This window comes from Podarcis liolepis (genome assembly GCF_965112155.1).
Source record: "Podarcis liolepis genome assembly, chromosome: 2".
Classification (NCBI taxonomy): Eukaryota; Metazoa; Chordata; class Lepidosauria; order Squamata; family Lacertidae; genus Podarcis; species Podarcis liolepis.
Window position 1 is genome coordinate 101706297 of NC_139555.1, and position 22275 is coordinate 101728571.

Here is a 22275-nt window from a genome sequence, read left to right on the forward strand (position 1 = left end):
TTGCAACTCATTACCAAACTTAAAACCATGGAGAGACCTGGTCTGAACAAAGACATTGGATTCTTATCTCATTATACATGACTAAGCCATTTTTCACCTTCTCACCCCTTGCCTTTTCCTGTAAGACCTATTGCAGTCGTTAAGAGTCGTCAACAGGCTCATCTCAGCTATCTGCCAATCACCCATTCCCACCACCCCTCTGAGTAATACCCCTCCCCACCTTCTCACTATATAGAAGGATCTGGCAACTTCTGTTTCAGTGTATCTGAAGAAGTGTGCATGCACACGAAAGCTCATACCAAGAACTAACTTAGTTGGTCTTTAAGGTGCTACTGGAAGGAATTTTTTTATTTCAATTAAACTGAGAACCTCTACTTCTTAATGGCAGTGTTAGAGGATTTTCACCAGGTGGAGTGCTTTTGCCTCCCACATTCCATGCTGGAGTGAGAACCAGGTACTGAGATGAACTGCAAGTAAAGCCCTTTGCAGGATGATTTACCCTCAATCATCCCCGTTTTTAGTTCTCTGATGATCCCCCATTGTAGTGGGGGCTGTCTCCATTAAGGCAGGTGGGACCGGAAGCCTTGATGCTTCCCTTTTTAATTCACAAAAGTGTGAAGGGCCATTGATTGGCAGCAAAGACAAAACATAAACCAGGGGTGATCAATAAAGACTGAGTTAATCTGAGCACAGGAAACATTGTCAGGAGCTGGCTGCCTAACACAACAGCATTGATTTTTTTTAAAAAAACTAAGTCAATAGTTTCCTGAAGAAGCAGCTTATGACATTTAAACCCTCTGCATACAAATGGCATGGTTATTTATAATTAAATATGACTATTAGAAGAGTATGAAATCTTAAAGTCATTAGCTGTTGTTACCTACAATGTTGGGATTTCCTGATGCAGTTAGTTAACTGCCTTATCGCCACTAGTGGGAAGTGTTGGGAACAGTTAATTATACTGTAGCTTTTTTAATTACACGTGAAGCAGCAATAACAGGGCAGCAGCCCCACTGACTTTAATATTAAAAAGTTTTAGGTATTTATTTTCTACACAGTCCTTTCAAGGATACCATGTATTTCACAGTTGTCTGGATTTATAACTAGCTACAGTGGTGCCCCGCAAGACGAATGCCTCAGAAGACGAAAAACTCGCTAAACGAAAGGGTTTTTCGGTTTTGCGTTGCTTCGCTAGACGAATTTCCCTATGGGCTTGCTTCGCAAGACGAAAACGTCTTGTGCTTATTTCTTAAAGCCGCTTGAAGAGGCGCAGTTGCGACGGACCGTGCTTCGCAAGACGAAAAACATTGCAAGACGAAAAGACTCGCGGAACGAATTATTTTCGTCTTGCGAGGCACCACTGTACCTCAGTTCAGAAAGAGAGACCTGCAAGTTCAGTGTCCCATGATTGCTGATGCAGATGGCGCTCCTGAACATGTATGCTTGCTGTAGAACTCCCATGGGAAGTTCATGAGCATATTGTTTCTCATAGCAAGCTACTGTTAAATGAAGTACCGGTACTTTAAGCTTTTATCTTGTTGTTGTTGTTTAGTCGTGTCCGACTCTTTGTGACCCCATGGACCAGAGCACGCCAGGCACTCCTGTCTTCTGCCTCCTGCAGTTTGGTCAGACGCATGTTTGTAGCTTCGAGAACACTGTCCAACCATCTCGTCCTCTGTCGTCCCCTTCTCCTTGTGCCCTCCATCTTTCCCAACATCAGGGTCTTTTCCAGGGAGTCTTCTCATGAGGTGGCCAAAGTATTGGAGCCTCAGCTTCATGATCTGTCCTTCCAGTGAGCACTCAGGGCTAATTTCCTTAAGAATGGATGCGTTTGATCTTCTTGCAGTCCATGGGACTCTTATTACTGGATAGCAATAAAAGAGGATCAGACAGAGTCATGGAGGATAAGGCACTCAGTAGCTACTAGCTATGATTGCAGTGTTGTACCCCCAATCCCAAAGGCAGTATGCTTCTGAAGACCAGTTGCCAGAAATCACAAGTAGGAAGAATGCTGTTGCACTCAGGTCCTGCTTGTGGGCTTCCCATAGGCATTTTGCTGGCCACTGTGAAAACAGGATGCTGGACCAGATGGGCTTTTCATCTGATCAAGCAGGACTCATTATTGCCAGCATGATGTCCAGTGAATTGTGGGAACATACTTTGAGATTAAACTATGAGATGTGTGAATTCTTGCATAAAATAAGCAGCTTATTTTTATTTGCCCCATACATTGGGGAATATATATTACTGCTTTTCAAAGAGCTGGTTGTTGCTCACTTCTGTGCATCCACATTCATTGCTGACAGTTGGTTCCCTGACTTGTTAAGCATGACAGCCGTTGCCTATTTTCTTACTGTGAATTATGCTGGTTGCTGGATACAAGCTAGGTTTGACTTAGAGTGGGGATTAGCATTGGAGTTGCTGATGTCATAAATGTATTGAAAGCAAACAGACTGGTGATGGTATGGAATGTTATTTATATTTCCTGCAAAACCCTGGGTAAGTTGAGTATCCTTGAACATCTGGACTTGATGGGCCACCCCAGGATATTCATATGTGAACAGAAAGATGAACCTGGATTTTCTCCCTCCAGACCCAATATTTTATCAATAACTCAATACCCTTTAAATCAAGAGGTAGACCACACTTTCAGAGTTCAGGGCCACATATTCATGCTGACGACCAAAGCAAAAATGGGTGGGAGACCCCTTCTTTTTTTTGCCCTTCCTGTTCTTTATCTACCCATCTTCCTTTCATTTTTTCTCTCACACATCTGTATACGCAAGCATTAAATCATCCACACACAGTCTCCCATTCATTCATTCTGTTCTGTTCATTCTCTCTCTTCAGACTTGGGGGGGGGGGGCCTGAAAGGAAGTGAAGGGCTGTGGATTGTCCATCAGTGTTCCAAACACTTCTGTATGCCCAGGTAATATACTTGCACCCGGTAGACATAAAAAAAGGCTTTGTGAGAAAGCTGCTTTGTCTAGGTATGCCAGTTGATGTTTTGAACAAAGTTAAGCTCCCAAATGTCCAAAGGATTTACCCCTATTCCTCATTCCATGGTGCAGCAGTTTAATTGCAAACAGGGACTGCAGAGCTGAGCTTTTTTAGTATCTTTCTCTTCAAATGTAAAGGCTCAAATAAGCCTCATTAAATAAATTGTTCTGTTCAACTCATACCCTAAAATAGCAGATGAGATACATATCCTAGTCTGCTTCACAAAGAAGGAAGGATGCTGTATCCTCATCTTTCCAGCCTGTGAATTATGGATGGAGGTCACATCGGGGTGCCTTTTATCAGTATTCAATGTGATCTTGTTTATTTTAAAAGGTATACCCCACCATTCTATCCAACAACAGGCTCTTGTGACTGATGTATAGAGTCTGTGACCATACTGTGGTCTATTTCCATGCAGGTTTCTCTCTCTTTCAGGCTGCATTTGGACAAAAGCCTGTTTCAATTTACATGTAGGGTTGGATTGAGCGTTAGAGTAGGTGCACTGAAATAGAAGGGGCATAGGTTAGCCATGGTGTACATTAATATAGTGAAAATATCAACCAACTATTGTAAATACATCAAAAACCATACTTTATTTTATGTATAGCAATACAATTTACATATTAAATAACACTATAATAGAATGATTTGATATACTTTTAAAACATAACAAAAAGGAAATTCTTCAAGTTACAAAAAGGAAGAACAGAAAACAAAAAAATAACTCCCCCCAAACCAAACACCACATTTCCCCAATGGGTCAATGAGACAAACTTATCCAGTGACTGGTTAAGTCTAATTCCTATTGCACACACTGACAATGGAATTTAAAGAAAATCCAGCATCAACAATCACTGTCCCAAAGAAATAACATGTGTTGAATTCTTTTTGGAATGTGATGGCATTTCACTACTTCAATACACATAAAGTATGTATTCACATATCCACCACAAAAGGGAAAAAAAACCATGAAGAAGTTGAAACTAGAAAAAAATTAGCTTTATATGAAAATATAAAATTCTATGATTATATACCATAGATACAAAGTTCCCAGAAGATGCTTATTCAAGCAACAAAATATTTACAGTTTTAATGATTTCTGCTATTTAAAAATGAAGGAAATGAAAATAATGGATAGAGATGAATACTTAGTTCTTTAGAAACAATGGCTGCTTGCTAGTTTCAAAGGTTCTAACAAAAGAAAGAAAGGTCACTACCCCAAATGTTGGAGAGTTGTGACATTTTATAAAATTGACTATCTCCTCTTTTGGAGACATGTTTATTCTTAAAACTCAAGACATTTTTCTTGAAATTAATTATCCTCTGTAGAAAAGGCTTCCCTTTGCAAATATCTAACAAAAATACTAAAAACAGTTGAACAGCTAAGACAATGTCGAGGCCAAGTCTTTTCATTAGTTTCTCTGTGTACTCTCCCTGTTTGTTTTGCATGCCTTCCCCATACAGATAAGCAAAGCTAATGTAGAATGCATTACTTATAATGACAATCAAGAGAGAAAGCTCAAGGATTGACATGTAAGGATGGAGAATTACATCTCAAAAAGAAAAGAAATGCAGTGGATAAGCAATGAGGCATTTCCCCTTCATATAAAATTCACTGGCACTATTTGAACATAACCATGTATCACAGGAGTGGGTGGCAGAAGAGAATGAATTTGAGAGAATGACTGCTAAGTCATTAACAGTGCAATCCTATACACACATTACCTGGAACTAAGCCCCATTGAACACAATGGGATTGACTTCCAACCAAACATGCATACAATTGCCCTGCAACGCAACTATACTTTCCTTATTTCTTCTTCTTCAATTTTTCCATTATTTTTGCTAATATTTAGTATTATGTTTCTTTGGTAAAATTGATATCTCTACTTTAAAATACAATAGCAGTTTACAACAAATCATACTTATAACAAGGTCATTGTGCTATGTCATTAAAAAGGGATAGCATTTTGGTAGCGTTCCAATGAATCTTTCAGTTAAAACCTTGCTCATCTGATTGCAACTCCACTAGCTCTACAATGGACCCTAAAAGCCTGTATTTCTTACACAGAGGTGTGCACATGTGCCTACATGCACCCACATCTTTTGCCTCCTGATAGTTTGCATTCAGAGTTTGATCAGACACACTGAAATGCTAAAGGATAATTTGTTTCAAAATAAAAGTTTTGGTTTACCTCCTGCACTATTCATGTGTGATGAACTTAATCTATGCAAAGTGACTTTTCATATCAACTCTCATACTCAAGAAGTACAAAGCAAAGCATGTATTTGCAGTACTAAGGCTGTAGACTGGGAATGCCAACGGCGCTACCCTTCCTTTAGATGAGGGTTCGATACATAAATACGCATTGATTTTCATGGCCCAAACATACGAGGCAATTTGTTTCAGAGGATCCATATTACAATCCCATGTTCTCTTTGTTTCCAGACCACATTAGCAAAGACAGGTTATACAAGCACCAGTCTTTTACAAGTGCATTTCTTTCAAAATGCTAATATTGAAAATGACTGTTTATAAATTAATCAAAATTCAGGTATCATCAGAAGGATATCACCCCTCAACAGTGAAGTATAGTCAATGTGAGTCTAACAGAAAAGACCAATGGCAGTATTTCATTAGACTGCTGAGCCCACTGATCTGTTAATATAAATTCAGAGCTTACACTAATAAGCAATACTACAAATATTCATTGGATAAACAGATGCAAGACCCATTGCCTTAAGCAGGGTAGAAAGGCAGAACATAAATAGGACACAAATGACTAACTTGTTCCAAATAATTCACTGGGATGTAAGTCTTGATTAAGGGCCAAACTACTGAATTAATTGCAGTAATACAAGTAATGTGCACATTTTTGTTGCAGCCAACGAGAAGAGTAAATAGCGTCTAAACCTGGGAGGGGTTGATGGGAATGGAGAGTTTAACTCTCTCCCTCCCATGGTTCTGACAAAAATTAACTTCTCATAAACTGCTGCGCCAACTGCTGCTCATATGACTTTGGCAGGGAGAGAAAAAGTTGAATTCCTCCTTCCCACCCCATAAGGTCTGACGGCTGCTTAGGTTTCTCCTTGGTTGTTGGTATTTGCATAATAAAAACAATATGTCGATTGCATTCATGCAATCAATGTCACATCTAGTGTGGCCCAAGTGTCCTCTGAGTTGGGGCTCATGTCAATAGGATTGTTTCAGAACAAAATGAGAGCTGCAAACTCAAAATTGCGGCTTTTCATGTCACAGCAAATTTACACTTTGTAACTTGAACTTCACATGAAACATCAAACCCTTCTCCCCAAACGTTTCTTGTTATCCCCCTCTTTACCTGCTGACTGCAGCATTAAGAATACACCCTGATTCCCATGTGAACTAATTAAAACAAAGCAACTGATCATTAAATCGAGTTATACACCTGTGGACAAAATCCTGTAAATATTAAAGAAGAGCTGGAATTCACATGGAATTGGCTTTGCAAACAATCCAACTTCAGCTATACTGGTCTAATTTTGTCTTAAAATCCACACCGAAAAACACACTTGTACAACTTGGTACACATTTTAAGGAACTGGCTTAAGTGCTGCCAGGCAGTCTTGCCAAAACACATTCATTTCCCTCTGTAGTATCTCCTCCAGAAATTCAGACTCAAATGAAAAGCTACCAACAAATCCAACTAAACCTGGGGGGCGGGATACATGCACACCACACACCTCTTACTTTTTGAACCAGTCATTTCTTGCCACAAAATTTTGGATGTGAAGTGATCAAAGTTCGTCTCATGCTCAAAAGTTGTAATTTCCTGAAGCAGTGCCCATTGCCAGCAATGGAAGCACTGCAGTCCCTGATGCCAACGCAAGCAGTGTGCCTCTTGGTCAAAGCAGAAGCAGTACAGATGGTGTAACTTGAAATGGGTTTTTAAAGTGAAGTGCAGCTTCTGGATAGTCTTAAATCTACACAATGCAGTGGACAACTTAGGCCCCTCTCTGGTGAGCTTCACTTAATGTAGTTTATTTACTGCGGAACCCGGAGTCCTTTTCCAGCAGCTCTAGAGTGCATGGATGGTTCTGATATGTGCATGGAGCTCAGTGCAAGAGGGTGCTGCCTCATCCATCTCCGTAACAGAGGAGGCTCCTCAATGCAATTACCACCAGGATCTTGTGGTTTTGGACCCTACTTTCTCTAATGCCACATTAATAATTTCAACAGCAAATTTGAAATGGGCAGCAACGTGTGAGAGGCACTTAATTGTGTGTTCACGAGCAATTACAAACAACAGCTTCATGGATGAATTTCGGAGCAGTTGTTGCATTGCTAGATAGTTTCTCCTGCTTTGCTGGACATTTATTTTCACACCCTTTTAGGAGGCCTTTACATTTTAGGAGACAATATTATAAAGAAATCAGCATTTGTTTAAGAATATGATACTTGAATTAGTTTGCTGTCAGTGTAGGAGACAAATACACCTGCATCAACTTGTGTCAATAAAAACCACTTCAAACTCTTCTACTTAAGGGTTAGGGTCATCCAGATTATTTTAAGTTTAGTGGTAAAGTGTTTTGAATGTGTGACTGGCACAAACTAGATTTCTCTCTTTTCTATGGATGAAGAAATCTATGAAACAATAGGACATTCTGTCAACAGCTGTTTCCTAAACGTTTGTACGTTTTACTTTGAATAAATATTTAATGCCCTAATTTACTTTCCCATACATTTGTAGAGAAAGTACTGGAAATCATCATCCAAAGAAAGAAGTGGCTTTGCCCTGCAGTATTGAGGCACCAGTATTAGCCTGGCTGTACATTGCAAATACCAAATATTTGCATAGCAACTCTTACATTTGTAGTAGTGACTGTTGCATGCAAATAATTACCTAAAGCTACAATCCTATATGCATACCAAGGAGTAAGTCCCATTAGACTCAGTGGGGCTCAGTTTTGGCTATATAGATATATAGAATTGGTGCCTTTTGGTTCCTACCAAATTTTAGAATTTTCAGTGGCTTTTAAAATAGTGGAGCTAGTAAAGGTGGTGCTATGAAGCCCTAGCACACAGTGAATTCTCACCAAGGTAGCAAACCTATCAAATGTGTGGTTCACACTATTGTGGTGGGAAAATCCCCTGCAGATGCAGAACTAGATGTCAAGGAGGAGACTAAGATAGAACACTTCTACTTGACATCTAATTTTCTATTGGCATGGCTTTATTGCCTGGGGGACTATTCAATTTACCATCTTAATGACAAGTAGACCAGTGTCTCTGTTGGCTTACCCTGGATTCCCTCATACATACACATACCCTTGACAGCTAGTGCAGATGTAACTGGCAGGAACCTGTTTTTACATGTAGGCACATTCTTCTCACTATTTTGAATTGGAGGCATAGTAAAGTAAATTCAGACAAGAAGGGATCATTTTAAACAAACTGATTCAAGGACAAACCAAGAGCACAAGAGCACAATAAAGTAATTTGGGTAGCTATAACATAAGTTATACATTTTAGCCATTAAAACCAGTTTGCCAATTATACTGAATTTTATACTAGCAAGGTCCACTCTGTAATCTTCCTCCTGTGGGCATTTGCTGCTTATTTACAATGACTACAGATGGTATGGGCCATGTAACCAAGCACCTCATCAGAATTTAATTCATTTCCCCATTCTTACAGTGTAGATAAAAAGCAGTGCAAGGGGACCATCCATGCTTAAATGAGCTGCGCAGAAAAGTGGTTTGGAAAGCAGAGCAGTTTTAAGTTATTCAAAACAGAGGCTTAAATGTAAAGCTAAGGGGTGGAAATGGGTTTTCTTAAGTTTGAAATAGATTAAGTGGCTGCCTGAAGTAACAGGGACAGTGTAGTATAATGTATAATATATAGGAATGGATCAATGAACTAAGGAGATGTATGCTAAATAATTAATTTAGTTCAAAAAAAAAAAAGGAGGAAGAGTGTAATCTTATAGGTAGTTTTTTTTTATTAGATCGTTTCACCAGTAATATGGATCAGTACGTTTTAGCAGTAAAGTATGAAAATTACACACCTGTAAAAACGGCATCTAACAGCTATGAAATTAAGAAATTCCTTTTGCTATTCTGCAACATATTGTCAAGATAGAAATCCTGTTCCAGAAGAATGAAGGAAATATATGTTTAAAATGGTGAATACTAATTGGGAAATTGTGACCTAAATGCTTTTGGAATAAAATGATCTGGTAGTATATTGTTGATTACTAAATTGTCTGTGGTGGCAATATGATCAAATATTTTCCCATACTGAAATGCCATTGTGAAAATCTGGGGAATCAGTGAAGTTGTAAAACCAAAGACTGAGGTCAAAGCTCAAGATTTGAGTCACTCAGTGTTTCGGGAATGTAATTTAGTATGTGACATGGGAAACAATTCCTAGGCTTTCATGCAGCCAAGAGGAGCAATTCAAACAATGCAGACCAGCTATTCAACCTCTGGATGCTACTGCACTTCAGTGTAGCTAGTCATCACCACACCACTTTGTCAAACAAGAAGAAAAAAACAACACTCATCCATGTTACTGGAATACAGAAGACCTATAATGATTACCAAAGTTATATGAAAATTAATAAACATTGGAGTATGTTTCGAGTACAGCACTGTTCTTGTAAAACAAAAAGAACCCTTCTGGTCTAGCATTCAAGACTTTAGAGTCAAGGCTCATAGTAATTAACAAAACTTCATGGCATTTCAACTAAAAAGTAGCATGTTTGTTGTCATGGAATGTCACATCAGGGTTTGTTTGCTTGCTTGTTTTTGTATTACAACTTTATAGGCAGTTAACACTGATCATATAGTGCAAACTAGATAAAATTGCGTTTCACTGTGTGAAATAAACAAGAGGTGCAAATGCTCAGTAGGATACCATTAAGACATAAAATGGCAAAAATAAATATCAAAACTTTTATCAGTGTAAAAAAGTAATTGGGTTATTGTATAACCTAGAGTCTGGCAAAAAAGGCCTCAAAAAAGTTTACTCAGTCTTCAGAAATTCCACAAATTAAGTGCCTTTTCAATATTCCAATTAGACAAGAGACTCCATGCTTTCTGCAGGATCTGATTCGTCGTTGGCCATAACAGCACCATTTTTGTCCAGTGCCATGGGGCCATTTCCGTTTTCCTTAGTGCTGACCAGGCTTAGCATTGCTTTGTAAAGAAATTGGTACTGCTCCTGGAATAGAAAGATCAGAACATTTAAAACAACCTAACATTCAAGGAAGTAAAATGTTCAGCTTGCGTTTTCTAGGGGGGATCAGTATTGCTTGCTGTGCCCTAGCCTGACACCTTTAATCTTGTAGCTCTCCCATACTCTGATAACCCACAATATAAACATGTTTACCAACCTTGCATTAGAAAATAATCCCAAAGCCAGGTACAGTACCAATGAAACAAAATTAAGGTATGCGGCCAATTTGTTGAATAATTACAAAGTTGAGAGAAAATACACAAATAATTATTTACAAAGGGCAGTAACACAGATTCAACCAAAAGACTTGCCTCTTCAATCAATTTTGTTGGTTGTGCGTTACAGCTGGACCCCTGCCCAATTATTGCAATAGATTCACTCTCATCTTTTTTTCAGTCACCTCTCACAAGCTACATCTTCAATAAAGGTTTGTTTACTCGCTTTCTTTTAATATTACATGCACCTCCTTTCTGCTCTGATCTAGTCTAAAGAATTAGGGCATACAAGTCCTGTGCGTCCTGTGAAGCCTACAGGCACAGTGCAGGGATGGAAACATCTCTAATTTAACAGATGTTCATCTGGGACCAAAGCAGAGCACTGCCACTCATTCATCCTAACCCTTATCTGAGCATGCAAGTCTGAACACTGTGTAGCGTACTTAACGACTACGTATTAGAAACGAAAATATTTTGAAGTAAATAAAGGAGCATGGGGACAGAGGTTGGTGGGGAAGCTGGGAGGGAAAAGAGGGAATAAGGTACTGCATTGTTTTGTTGCAATATTGTTAAAACTGTAATGAACTATAGTCTAAAAACCCCAAACCCTGCAGGAATATAACAAGTTAAAAAGTAGCTGAATGGTAGCGCTGACTCCATGGATATTCTCCATCCTGGAACAAACTCTGTTTGTTGGATCTAAGAAGGAAAGGGAATTCCGACCCTAGATAAATAAAGGTCAGGGTCTAAGATGGTGCTTATTGCTGCACTGTGGTTCTTAGTTGTGCAGGATATCTGGCAGCAAAGCTGGTGGAGACTCTATGAGTATATGTGGAAGAGGAGTCTTTTAGCCATCTGACTTCACGGGCACAGGGGCATGGGACAGTATGCCAAACATGTGCATAGATTTTAATTGGACATTTTCCTGTTTAGAAACTACCTTGTAAACAACTTTATCTCCTTTTTAAAGACTTACAATGTCTGTAAATACTCCAGGCCTCATCAGATTGATCATCTTTGCCACCTGGAAAACGTCAACAGCATTTTCATTCTCCAGCTGCTGGGACAGAGTGGTAAGGGCACATAATGTTCCAGCCGCCACTGCTCCATACCTGCAAACCCACAGAACAGTTGCGTTCAGATGCTCATAGGTGAATCATAAAGCCCCCTGTCAAGCAGCAATGAAAATCTGATGTCTGTGTATCAGCTTTAGTTTTCTTTGAATTGCACCTGTAATCTCTGCCAGATAGGTGTACCTATACTTGGGATTAGTTTGCTGTTGTATTAATGAATAAAGTAAGTGATGATGTGGTCGAGTGCACAGAAGGAAAATTTTCATTTTCAGCTACATTTCCTCAGAATGCAGTTAAAAGTGGAACATATATTATGTATGAAGGCATAAAAATAAAAATCAGTGAATATAACAAATAACCCAAAAAGCAATTTACAAAAGAAATGACTCAGCACTGTTAGAAACGGAGGTTTGATATTTTTTGTCTCATGAAATGCCCAGATCAATAACTGTCTTAATTTTGAATATTGCAAGAGCAGCAAAAGTATTCAGAATCTAGGTGAGCATTAAAACTAGCAATGACTTAATATTGTTTTGGCTAAAGCATCTGTATTTTATAATGCACTTTAGCAAGAAGATGTGAAAGAAAAGTCATATATAGAGCCCTTAATTGTTCTTTTCAGACCCATCTGTGCATGATGATAATACACCACATATCCAGCTACCATTTCCTAAGGAGAGGGACAAAGATAACTAAGTAAGAAAGTATGTAAAAGACAGTTGATTGTTGTGTTGGGCTGGATAGCTTCCTGACTTAATATCTCTTCCACACATTTTGTTCTGATTTGGAGAATGAAGCCAAGGTACACGGAGAAAGCACTTGATTTTTCAGTAATTTGCTTAGTAGGCCAGGATGTCATGGTCTCCATAAGAACCTAAGTCCTACACATAAGTAAGTCACTATCTAGTCCTACACATTCTGCAGGACACAATCTTGGTGGTTGCTTGGCAGTAAAAAAGTGTTCTGTGTAAGGGTGCAGGGTTGAAATAACACCACTGGCATGGACAAGTCACTGGCTGAAAAGGTCTTGGAGAGCCTATTATGATGTACCACCGTTGGTGAATAATTGTTCCTGATGGACTCCTGAGTGTTCTAGGGGATTTTCCTACCAATATGGCTGTTGAACCTGGCCGACCTCCAGAATAGGAAATGCCATTAGCAATGACACAATCACTGCCAAGCACCCTGTCTCATGGGTAGAACTCAGGCTCATTGGTTTTCTGAAAAACCTAGGGCGATGCAATGACTGGCTGGGTAGCCAGAGTGACAGTGGAAAATACTCAAGATGTATTTAACCAAACCAATTATTGTAATTTTGTGTGTTGCATACTGCCTTGCTCTACTTTTTTATGAAAGTGTGGTCTATAAAAATGTGCTGAAATTCATTCCAAGACCTACTCCATGGTGATGATGGCACCGAAGAAATTATACTTCTTAATCACCAGTGCATTGACACGGGTCAGCCAGTGGAGCTGTTCCAAGTGATAAGGAGATGGTTGCATGCTAGTCCACAAGTTAGCAAGGAGGAACCCTTGGCAGCCTGCTGTGACCACTTTGCAAAACACTTTGCTGATGAATTCACTTGCATGCATTCCAGCTTAAACTCTGCACTGGAAGCCGGAATCTATGGCTTTGTTTGAGGTTACTGCTTGTACTGTTTCGAAGAATAAATTTTAGCTTGTTCAGCCTGAGGCCAACCGCTTGCATTTTGGTCCGTGTCCATTGCGGCCGATTAAGAATGCCAGATGGGAGGCTGGCCAAGTGGGTGGTTGGAACTCTGAATTCTTCCTTGAATGAGAAATTAGTTGTGAGACCTTTATTGAAAAGCTTTCTCCGGAATGGTGGCAACTCAAACCCAAGCTTTCTTGGACAAGACTCTTCTTATTTAGATCCTTTCTGATCTGGGTTGAAGCCCAGCCTGAGGACAGAAATGGCTTCGATTGCCTTGGTGGATGAATTACTGGCTTCCAATTCTTTTAAAGGCCCAATCTAAAATCCTGAAATGGCTTGGGACCTGGATATTTAAAGGAAGGTCTATTTCTGCATGAACCTGCTAGTCAATCTCCATCAACTTCCAAAGCCCTGCTCTGCAAGGTGATTTTTTTTTTTTGGAAGGGTAAGTCCTTTTCACTGGCAGCACCCTAACTGTGAACTAGATTAGACTGGCCCTTTCTCTGCTGTTCTTTATGTGAGTGATTAAGGTATTTTTGTTCTGTCAGGCTTTTAATGTGTCTTAAATTTTACCTAGTTATAGTTTTGTTTCCCTATGCTATTTTGGCTTTATATGCTCTTTTTAATTGTGTTACTATTGTTATAAACCATGATGGAGGCTCTTTTTTAGAGCCAATAGGTGGTACAGACTTGTTTTATAAACAAACAAATAAAATACTTGTGCCCCCCTTTCCACTACTCAGATGAAAGGCCAAATAAGCTTCCATTTTTACTGTAATCTTTCTTATCCAATCTATAAAATGAATGTGATTTGATGGATATACATACTCATCGTGAACAATGGTGGGGCCATCTCTTGTTAAGGCCTCTTCCTTGATTACATTGATAAGCTCAAAGGTACTGCTGATTGGGGCATCTGGGTTTGGCCATTTGGGACACTGAAAATGGCGTACTTCCAAAACATAGTCATCCTGAAACGAAAACCAACCCAACAGTTAATCGTTTTAATTCCACTTTTATGTTTAAAAATGCACTTCTAACATTCAAATAGATTCACTGATCACCTCTAGCTAAAAAGAAGTTAATCCAACCTCGGATTGCTATGAGGAAGCATGTCTTGTCTCCTGCCCATACAAGCAGAAACTCTTTCTGTAAGTGGCATGTGGTAGCCTTCATTTTTATTTAAGAACAAAAGAAGTCCTTGCTGAATTAGATCAATGGCCCATCAAGCCCAGCGTTCTGTCCTCAGAGTGGCTAACCAGATGCCCGTGGGAAGCTTACAACAGCTGCCACGCACTGGGCTGACATCTTCATCAAACTATACAATCCAAGGTCTCAGTCCTGGTCACTTGCCATTAGTCAGACCCCATGGGTGTCTATGTGAAAGATGTTTTTTGCACCAACATGCATCACTTTTTACTTGTTTACACTAAATTGCATTTTCCATTCTACTACCCATTCATTCAGTCTAGAGAGGTCATTTTGGAATGCTTCACAATAGTTTTTTGTTTGTTTTAACAACCCTGAACAATTTAGCACTATCAGCAAACTTGACCACTTCACTGCTCACCCTTACCTCTCAATCGTTTATGAACAAGTTAAAAAGCACAGGTCCCAATATCGATCCTTGCGGGATTGCATTTTCTATGTCTCTCAATTTGGAGAACTGACCATTTATTCCTCCTCTCTGCTTTCTGCTACTTAACCTACAAGAGGACCTCTTCTCTTAATTTATGACAACTAAGCTTATGTGGCCAACTTTGGTGAGGAACTCTTGTCTAAGGTTTTTTAAAAGTGCAAGTCTGCTACATCAACCAGATCACATCTATATACTTGTTGACTATCAAATAACTCTAATAGGTTCATGAGTCAGGACTTAACCTGTTAGAAGCTGTACTGACTCTGTTCAGCAATGCTTGTTCTTCTATATGCTTGGTGTGGTTTTTTTATTTGTTAACAGTGCTATGCACCAGTTTTGCCAGGACAGATGTTAAGCTAACTGGCCTGGACACCCCACTCCTGCGATCTCTTTTAAAAAATGGTGGCTACTTTCCAGTTCTCAGGATATGGAGGCTGATCAGAGGTGGAGGAAAAGTTACATATGTTTGTTAGCGGTTCATGAGGCAGCATGGGTGGGGCATTTTTGCTCTCCTGGCTTCCCAACAGACTGGGTTGTTGGCATGGAGAGGGGAGAAGTGATTTCTGGGGAAGCTGGCCTGTTGTGAGTCACAGTGTGCAGGCAATCTGATGCTCCTGCTGCCATGCACTGCACTGGGCCAAACTCCCTGCACTCTTACCCTCTTCCTCTCAGTAAATGCCAGCAACCTGCTGTGTTGGAAAGCTTGGAGAGCAACAGTGCCCCACTTGTGGGGTCTTGGCTGCTCCTGCACTGATCATTTCTCATCTGTCTCCGTGGTGCTCGCTACGGACTTGCAGTGCATATGCTCACAAAAGAGTATAAGAATAAAGAAAAGGCATGATGGGGTCAACTAGCTCTCTGGCATGCCCACTTGCATTTAGAAGTTGCAACTTGCTATATAAAGAATAACTGATCTCCTTACGCAGGAGTAACCTACTTGCAGGTGCCATTTGTCCAGAAATTGCACAGAACATTGCAGAGAAGGTAACTCCGCATAAAACTGAGTGGGGAACCTGCAGCCCAATTTCAAAACTCTACCCGCTTTGGTCCCACACACTGCTAGGTGTGGCCACCAACAGATTACACCCAAGGAAATACAGCCCACAACACAAAAACGACCCCCCACTCTTGCCTTAAGAGGGAATCACTTGCCCCAAACAAAATCTAGATATTGATACCTAATAACCAACTCCACTTGTGAGGCCCGCAAAAGCTGCTTTCAATAGCAGTAATGCATCCAGAGAAATAGCTAGTGAACATCACCCTTAGTACATTCTTCTTAAAAATGAAAACAAAACCAAGCCCTTGGTGTGATTCCTGTCTGAGGAACTTCCACCTTTGGATCAGATAAAAGCTGAAATGTTATGACCTTCTGTGGACATGGTATACTGAAAACAAAACTGGTATGTGACAGGAGAAGACCTCTGGGAAGAAATGAGGGAAACTGATGTCCACTATGACCAAACAAAGACATTAAACCAATCCCACTGAAAAGCATGCATATCAATTGTTAACTGACAGCAGCAGTACTCTGAATGCCAAGCAGACTCCAGATTCACCTCTGGAGCATGTTTTATATACCTGGGTAGCCTCAAGGATAAAGTCATGGATGATGATCTGCTCCTCATTAGAGAGGCACAGTCTGTCTTTGCTGATAAGGGTCACAGTAAATGCCTCACAGTTCATGGATTCTTCTCGACTTGGCCAGTACACAAATTCATCCTCTGCCTAAAGACAAAATGAATCAGACCTTTTTTGTATATTTCTTTACTTTCTACATGAGCAAAATTCAAAGAATCAAAACTTGGTTTAATAGGAAGAAATACAAATTGATCTTTCTTTCTTTTTACAAAATGTTTCCTGTTAAAACAACAGTATGAAAATCACAGGCATACTCTGAGCTTCCCAATCAGGGCAAGTTTGATATTTAATTGGTTTCACAGGGAACTGCATATTTTAGAACATTTATAAAATTAAAAATTTATAGAGAGGTACAGATTTCGCAGAAATACAATAACATTTTATAATGTAGTTTTTCATGTCTTAAGGTAAGCACCTGCTCGAAGCCACAAAGGTCATTAGATATTGACATGTTATTTCCTTTATTTGCTATCCATAGAGCCCTTTAGGATTTGATTCAAAGCCTCAAAATTCCCTTTTATAATAGTAACTTCAGGACATACAGAGATACTATATGTGTATCACACACACACGTGCACACACACACACACACACACACACAACAGTTGTACTTCATGCTATATATTTTTAAAGTATTGTAAGTTCTCAATGAATTTTGAAGAATAAAAATGAATTTTCCTTAAATATTCTGCTTATATTTAATTTTTAAAATCAATACATTAAAAACATAACACCACACATATACACACACCCCTCATTCTTAACAGCATTGATCCAGATAACCTGATTCGGGTTTGGGAAATCCAACCAAAACAGAACCTGCTTAGGACAGCACAAACTTAGTTAAGAGCACATAACTGTTAGGGTCTACATCTTACCCTGAATTCAGTGTGAATACCTTAGAACAGGGGTAGCCAACCTGGTACTCTCCAGATGTTGCGAATGAGAATTTCCATCAGCCATAGACAGAATGGCCAATGGTCAGGAATGATGAAGGTTGCAGTCTACAATATCTGGATGGCACCATGTTGCCTACTCCTGCCTTAGAAGATGACATTGTGTCCCAACCAGTGACGAATGCTGTCAGAGAAAGAGCCCTGGAGCAGATGGAAATGTGGGCTCGCTCTCTTGTTCTTCTAATCAGTTTTGGAGTTCATATACCAGAAGCCCACAGTTCCAGGAGAAATACCACCAGAGTCATGGAAAGAATACAGATTCTATTCCTGTACCATAGTCCACAAATCCATTAGATATAATGGGAAGGTGCAGATAAATTATGACTGCCACTTCACTGCTCACTAAGAACCAGTATGCCAACAACTCACTGTGTGTTTCTGTCTTTCTACACAACCAATCAACTAGGATAACAACTGATTAGGCACCTGCAGTAATTTAATGGAAATGACAACATACTGCTCAGCTGTTTTGTAAGATGCCCGTCTATAGAGCTCCACTGCAACAGTAAACAAAGTAATTTTACATGTTCTGTTGTTCAAGAAGATAAGGGCAGGCAGATATTATTTCTCATTGGCATTTGAGAAAGAGAGGTCACAAATGGAGGTTGATATCCTTGAGGGGTGACTGGTGCAAAAGCGCTAAAGTTTTTCTTTCCTTTCGAAAAAGCTCACTGGATAGACTTTGCCTTCACAGTAGGGCAGCACAGAACTGGGACATTTTGCGGTGATGCTGACAGAACACAACAGGTTTCCTCCCTCCCACTGTCTTCCCCCAACTTCTTTCCCAGGCGTCTTTGGATACTGTGGATTATAGAGCTGTTAAAGGAGACATCAACTATGCTTTGCATTGAAATACAGCCATAATATGTAGTTAAGTGGCCCAGTTCTTGCTCCCTGCTGTGATACATCATTAATATAAAGTATGTGGAGTTAAATAACTTACAAAGCTCTGGTTATCCGGAAGCATGACAATGATCTGTGCGTTGTGATCCCAGATCATTCTCCAGAAATCTTTAGTCGTGTGTGGCAGGGGATGCTGTGTAATGATGAACTCGTTGCTCCGATAGTAACCCTTTTAAAGCAAGAACCAAATGCAGCAGTTACTCAGAGCATAGAATAGTTTAGAAACTTCATGGATGAGAGCAGACAATACAAGTTTATTAGATTGCTAAATTTTCAAAGCTCCCTGCTGTGTTAATTTATCCTAAAACAATACTGGAGAATATATAAACGAAAAATAAACTCTATAAACATGTTTCACTTAACTGAATAGTTTCCACCAGGAACGGCAACCCACTGAGTGTAGAGGACCACAGTGGAAACAACTAAGATGAGCTGCAACTAATATTTGTTTACCCTAATTAAAAATAATGGATTCAGCACAGTTATTAGATATATTGCCTTCCTTCTGTGATGCCACTTGTTCTAGTTTCTGGTACAGCAAATGTCACTTCAGATGTTTTTTAAAAATTCCTCCAGTAGAATGACATTGCCAATGACAAAATATGCAAATGGCACACAATATGCAACTATGAAGAATATGACTGGCCAATGTAGGGCATGGCCCATTCCTCCTGCACAGCAGCTGACAGAGCAGTGCAAGCAGGGCAGGATCTCCACAGGACTGAATGAGCCTTTTAACTACACCATAGTCCTTGGCTGGGACATAGATCCATTGCAGCATGCTGCTTATTACCTGGAATGGGAGATGTGCTGGGCTCCTCTCATTCTACATAATAGCTGGCATGCTTTAGCGAACATCTGGCCAGTCAAGGGCTGGCAAGGGAATCAGAGTTAGAAGACTCAATTGAAGCTCTGTGGTGATCTCATCCCATGAGCTGTGCATGCAGGAGAGGATGAATTGTGTCCCAAATCCCCAAGTTATAAAAAATGAATTTTTTTTAATTCTAAGCAGCACTGTATAACGTTTGTTGCACACAGTGGCTGTTCTTTGAAAAAAAGAATCACCTCATTGAGAAAAGAAATACAAGAGCTATTTGCAACAATAGATAAAACCAACTGAACAATTTTATATTCGGTTACTTTCTGTTGATTTTCTTACCATAATATAAGAGGCATTAATGTAATCAGTTCCTTTCATTCCAGGTAATGGTGCCAGTCCCACCCTTGCTCGTTCAGCTGTAAACAAACAAATGCAGAGACGAAAAGCCCCTATCAAACAAAACTCACAATCTTAGCACAGCTATCAGAAAACAACTCCTATTTCTCCCAGGGCCAGACTCAGTATCATAAAATTTGCTGAGCTCATGCAGGAGATAAAGCTATAAAAATGATAAAATGAAATGTTTGCACAAGGATATAATTTCAGCAATAAAATTTTACTACTTTCTGCTATCCCCAGATGCCAAATAATAGTTAATAGCGAATTCCCTCTCCACTATGAAATTCACCCAGGGCCTTGGGCCAGATACTCCCAGCCTAATTTACACCACAAGTTTGTTGTGAGGATAAATAGAGTCAGGACTATGTGCCTTGAGCTCCTTGGAGAAAGGGCAGAGGATGAAAATGTAATAAATGAAATAAAGATTTGATGATGATCAGATCATTTATGGGCAAGTGCACACAACATCATTTGATTTATTTTTGCTGCTCTCATCCCTTCCCAAAAGTAGCGGCAGCAACAGCCACTTCCCTAACTTCAGGGCAAGTTAGCAGCTATCCTCTGAGAACCACATTAATTGAAGTTAACTACCACAGAATGCACACAGAGCAGTGGATGTATCTAGACCAGGCATGTCCAAAGTCTGTTTTGAGGGCCTAATCCAGCCCACTGGTCGGTTTAATCCAGGCCCCATGGCAGTTTATTTCCTGGGGTAAAATCCTAAAAAAAACTCATCAATTCTAAATTCAACCCTAAAAATGCTCAAGAACTTTGGGGTAAAAATCCTAAAAAAAGGTCAACAACTTTGGTCGGCCCTCACGGCCCTTCATTTCAACAAATCTGGCCCTCTTTGAAAAAGGTTTGGATACCAATGACTGCAGAGGTAGCCACGCTTAGCAATTATTTTAAGGCGTGAGCATAAAAAAATTCAGCAAAGCAGATAGGCAAAAATACTTGGATTTCAACTGCTTTAGGCCACTGGTGTCAATGACCCCAGATCAGTTTTGCCCCCCAGCCACTGAAACGCTTCTAAGGATCAACTTAATATTTCAGATGTAGTATTTTTATTGTAGGACTAACACGGACAAGGGACGCGGGTGGCGCTGTGGGTTAAACCACAGAGCCTAGGACTTGCTGATCAGAAGGTCGGCGGTTTGAATCCCCGCCACGGGGTGAGCTCTCGTTGCTCTGTCCCAGCTCCTGCCATCCTAGCAGTTCGAAAGCACGTCAGAGTGCAAGTAGATAAATAGGTACCGCTCCGGCGGGAAGGTAAAAGGCGTTTCCGTGCACTGCTCTGGTTCTCCAGAAGCGGCTTAGTCATGCTGGCCACATGACCCAGAAGCTGTACGCCGCTTCCCTCGGCCAATAAAGCGAGATGAGCGCCGCAACCCCAGAGTCGGTCATGACTGGACCTAATGGTCAGGGGTACCTTTACCTTTTTAACACGGACAAATCATCCTTAATGATGCATACCCCATTTACTTATTTAGATTTATTCACCCATTGGCATGAAGAATTGGGGTGAATTACAACACTTTGAAAACCAATGCCATAAATATTTGGGACCTGCAACAAAAAGTTGCAGCATGCAGACCTCCTGTTCAGTGTCCCTGCCAGCCATGCTCTCTGTTCCATTCCCACGCCTACCTCATTTTCCATCTCCCCACCAACAAACAGCATTATATGGCTATTGAGCATGGGCAGAATGCATTGAGCTGTTCGCGCACGGGGGAGGGGGGGAGTCTTCCCTTAGGATTTTTTCTTCCCTAAAATTATTTTGCACTTCTGAAAGTGCTGATAATTGAATTTCTGCAGGAAAAGACAAGTGAAAATTCCTGGAAGCTGTATTAAGTTCCCTGAAAATATCTGAAAATACTTCACCACTATATTAAACTCTTATACTTTCACTTGGTTCAAAACTTATTTGTATTTATGCCTTGGAATGCCTTAACATGCATCCAGCACCAGGAGCCACAAATCAGATTTATATTTAAAAAGAACTCGGACCCAATAGCACAAAACAATCCAATTGAGGGCCTACATCACTTCATGCAAACACAATTCAGAATTTAGCACAAGGAAATTATTCAGCACAACAATCAGACTTTAAGATGTGATCTTACATGGCACAACTGATGAGTTCCTGTTCTTTTCCTTGTTGCAGTCCTTCTGAGCACTGAAGCACTCCACATACTTAGCATTGCATTGCATAACCAGCTAAAAAAATAAGCAAGAGTGATTAAGTCCTTTGCAGTTCTTTCTCTTTCTCACACACAAATATTTCTTATTTCTGGGGGGAAATGCATCTCTGGAAGACTGAACTGTAAAATATGCTAAAAGCTTTCAAAATGCCAAGATGAACTGAACTTTCTGCCTAAAGAAAGGTACTTATACAAACACATGTTGGGCGCTCAAGTTTGTATAGGTCTCATTTATATCACGCAGGGTGAATGAAATTCCATTCCAACCTGGTTTGACAATGTCGATTTGAGTTCCGCTGCAGACATATTGCAAAGCCCCAAAGATATATGTAGGTCAGAACAGGTCTCAGGAAACAAAAAAGCTCTCTCTGTGCTTTTATAAAACATCAAAACAAGACTACGCCTAAGGAATTTTCCCTCCTTGCTGCTATTGTGAACCTGAATGCTGCAGCTGAGATCAGTTATTCCTGGGCTTGCCTATTTTGCCTGCCAAGTTGACTGTGATACTTTCATGGTAAAAAGTGAGCTTACTGTGACT

General features: G+C 40.0%; 1 protein-coding gene and 1 long non-coding RNA gene across 11 annotated transcripts in view; one reads left to right on the forward strand and one right to left on the reverse strand.

Annotated features, from left to right (window-relative positions):
• LOC310702061 overlaps positions 1-22275 on the forward strand; it is a 38301-nt gene that overhangs the window by 12866 nt on the left and 3160 nt on the right. The window contains exon 3 of one of the 3 annotated variants that reach the window (XR_014523180.1): positions 12130-12203. The exons of the other annotated variants lie outside the window; for them this stretch is intronic. This is a non-coding gene — a long non-coding RNA (uncharacterized lncRNA). The remainder of the gene's footprint in view (positions 1-12129; positions 12204-22275) is intronic. 3 annotated transcript variants of the gene reach the window in all.
• PTPRG (protein tyrosine phosphatase receptor type G) overlaps positions 3575-22275 on the reverse strand; it is a 536428-nt gene continuing 517727 nt past the window's right edge. For all 8 annotated transcript variants that reach the window (XM_083491124.1, XM_083491123.1, XM_083491119.1 and 5 more), the window contains exons 23-29: positions 21660-21753; positions 19477-19553; positions 18358-18486; positions 16399-16545; positions 14007-14149; positions 11411-11546; positions 3575-10204 (exon numbers count right to left, since the gene is read on the reverse strand). In XM_083491124.1, the coding sequence (XP_083347250.1) occupies positions 10058-10204; positions 11411-11546; positions 14007-14149; positions 16399-16545; positions 18358-18486; positions 19477-19553; positions 21660-21753 (873 nt within the window). In that variant the 3' untranslated portion in view covers positions 3575-10057. The remainder of the gene's footprint in view (positions 10205-11410; positions 11547-14006; positions 14150-16398; positions 16546-18357; positions 18487-19476; positions 19554-21659; positions 21754-22275) is intronic.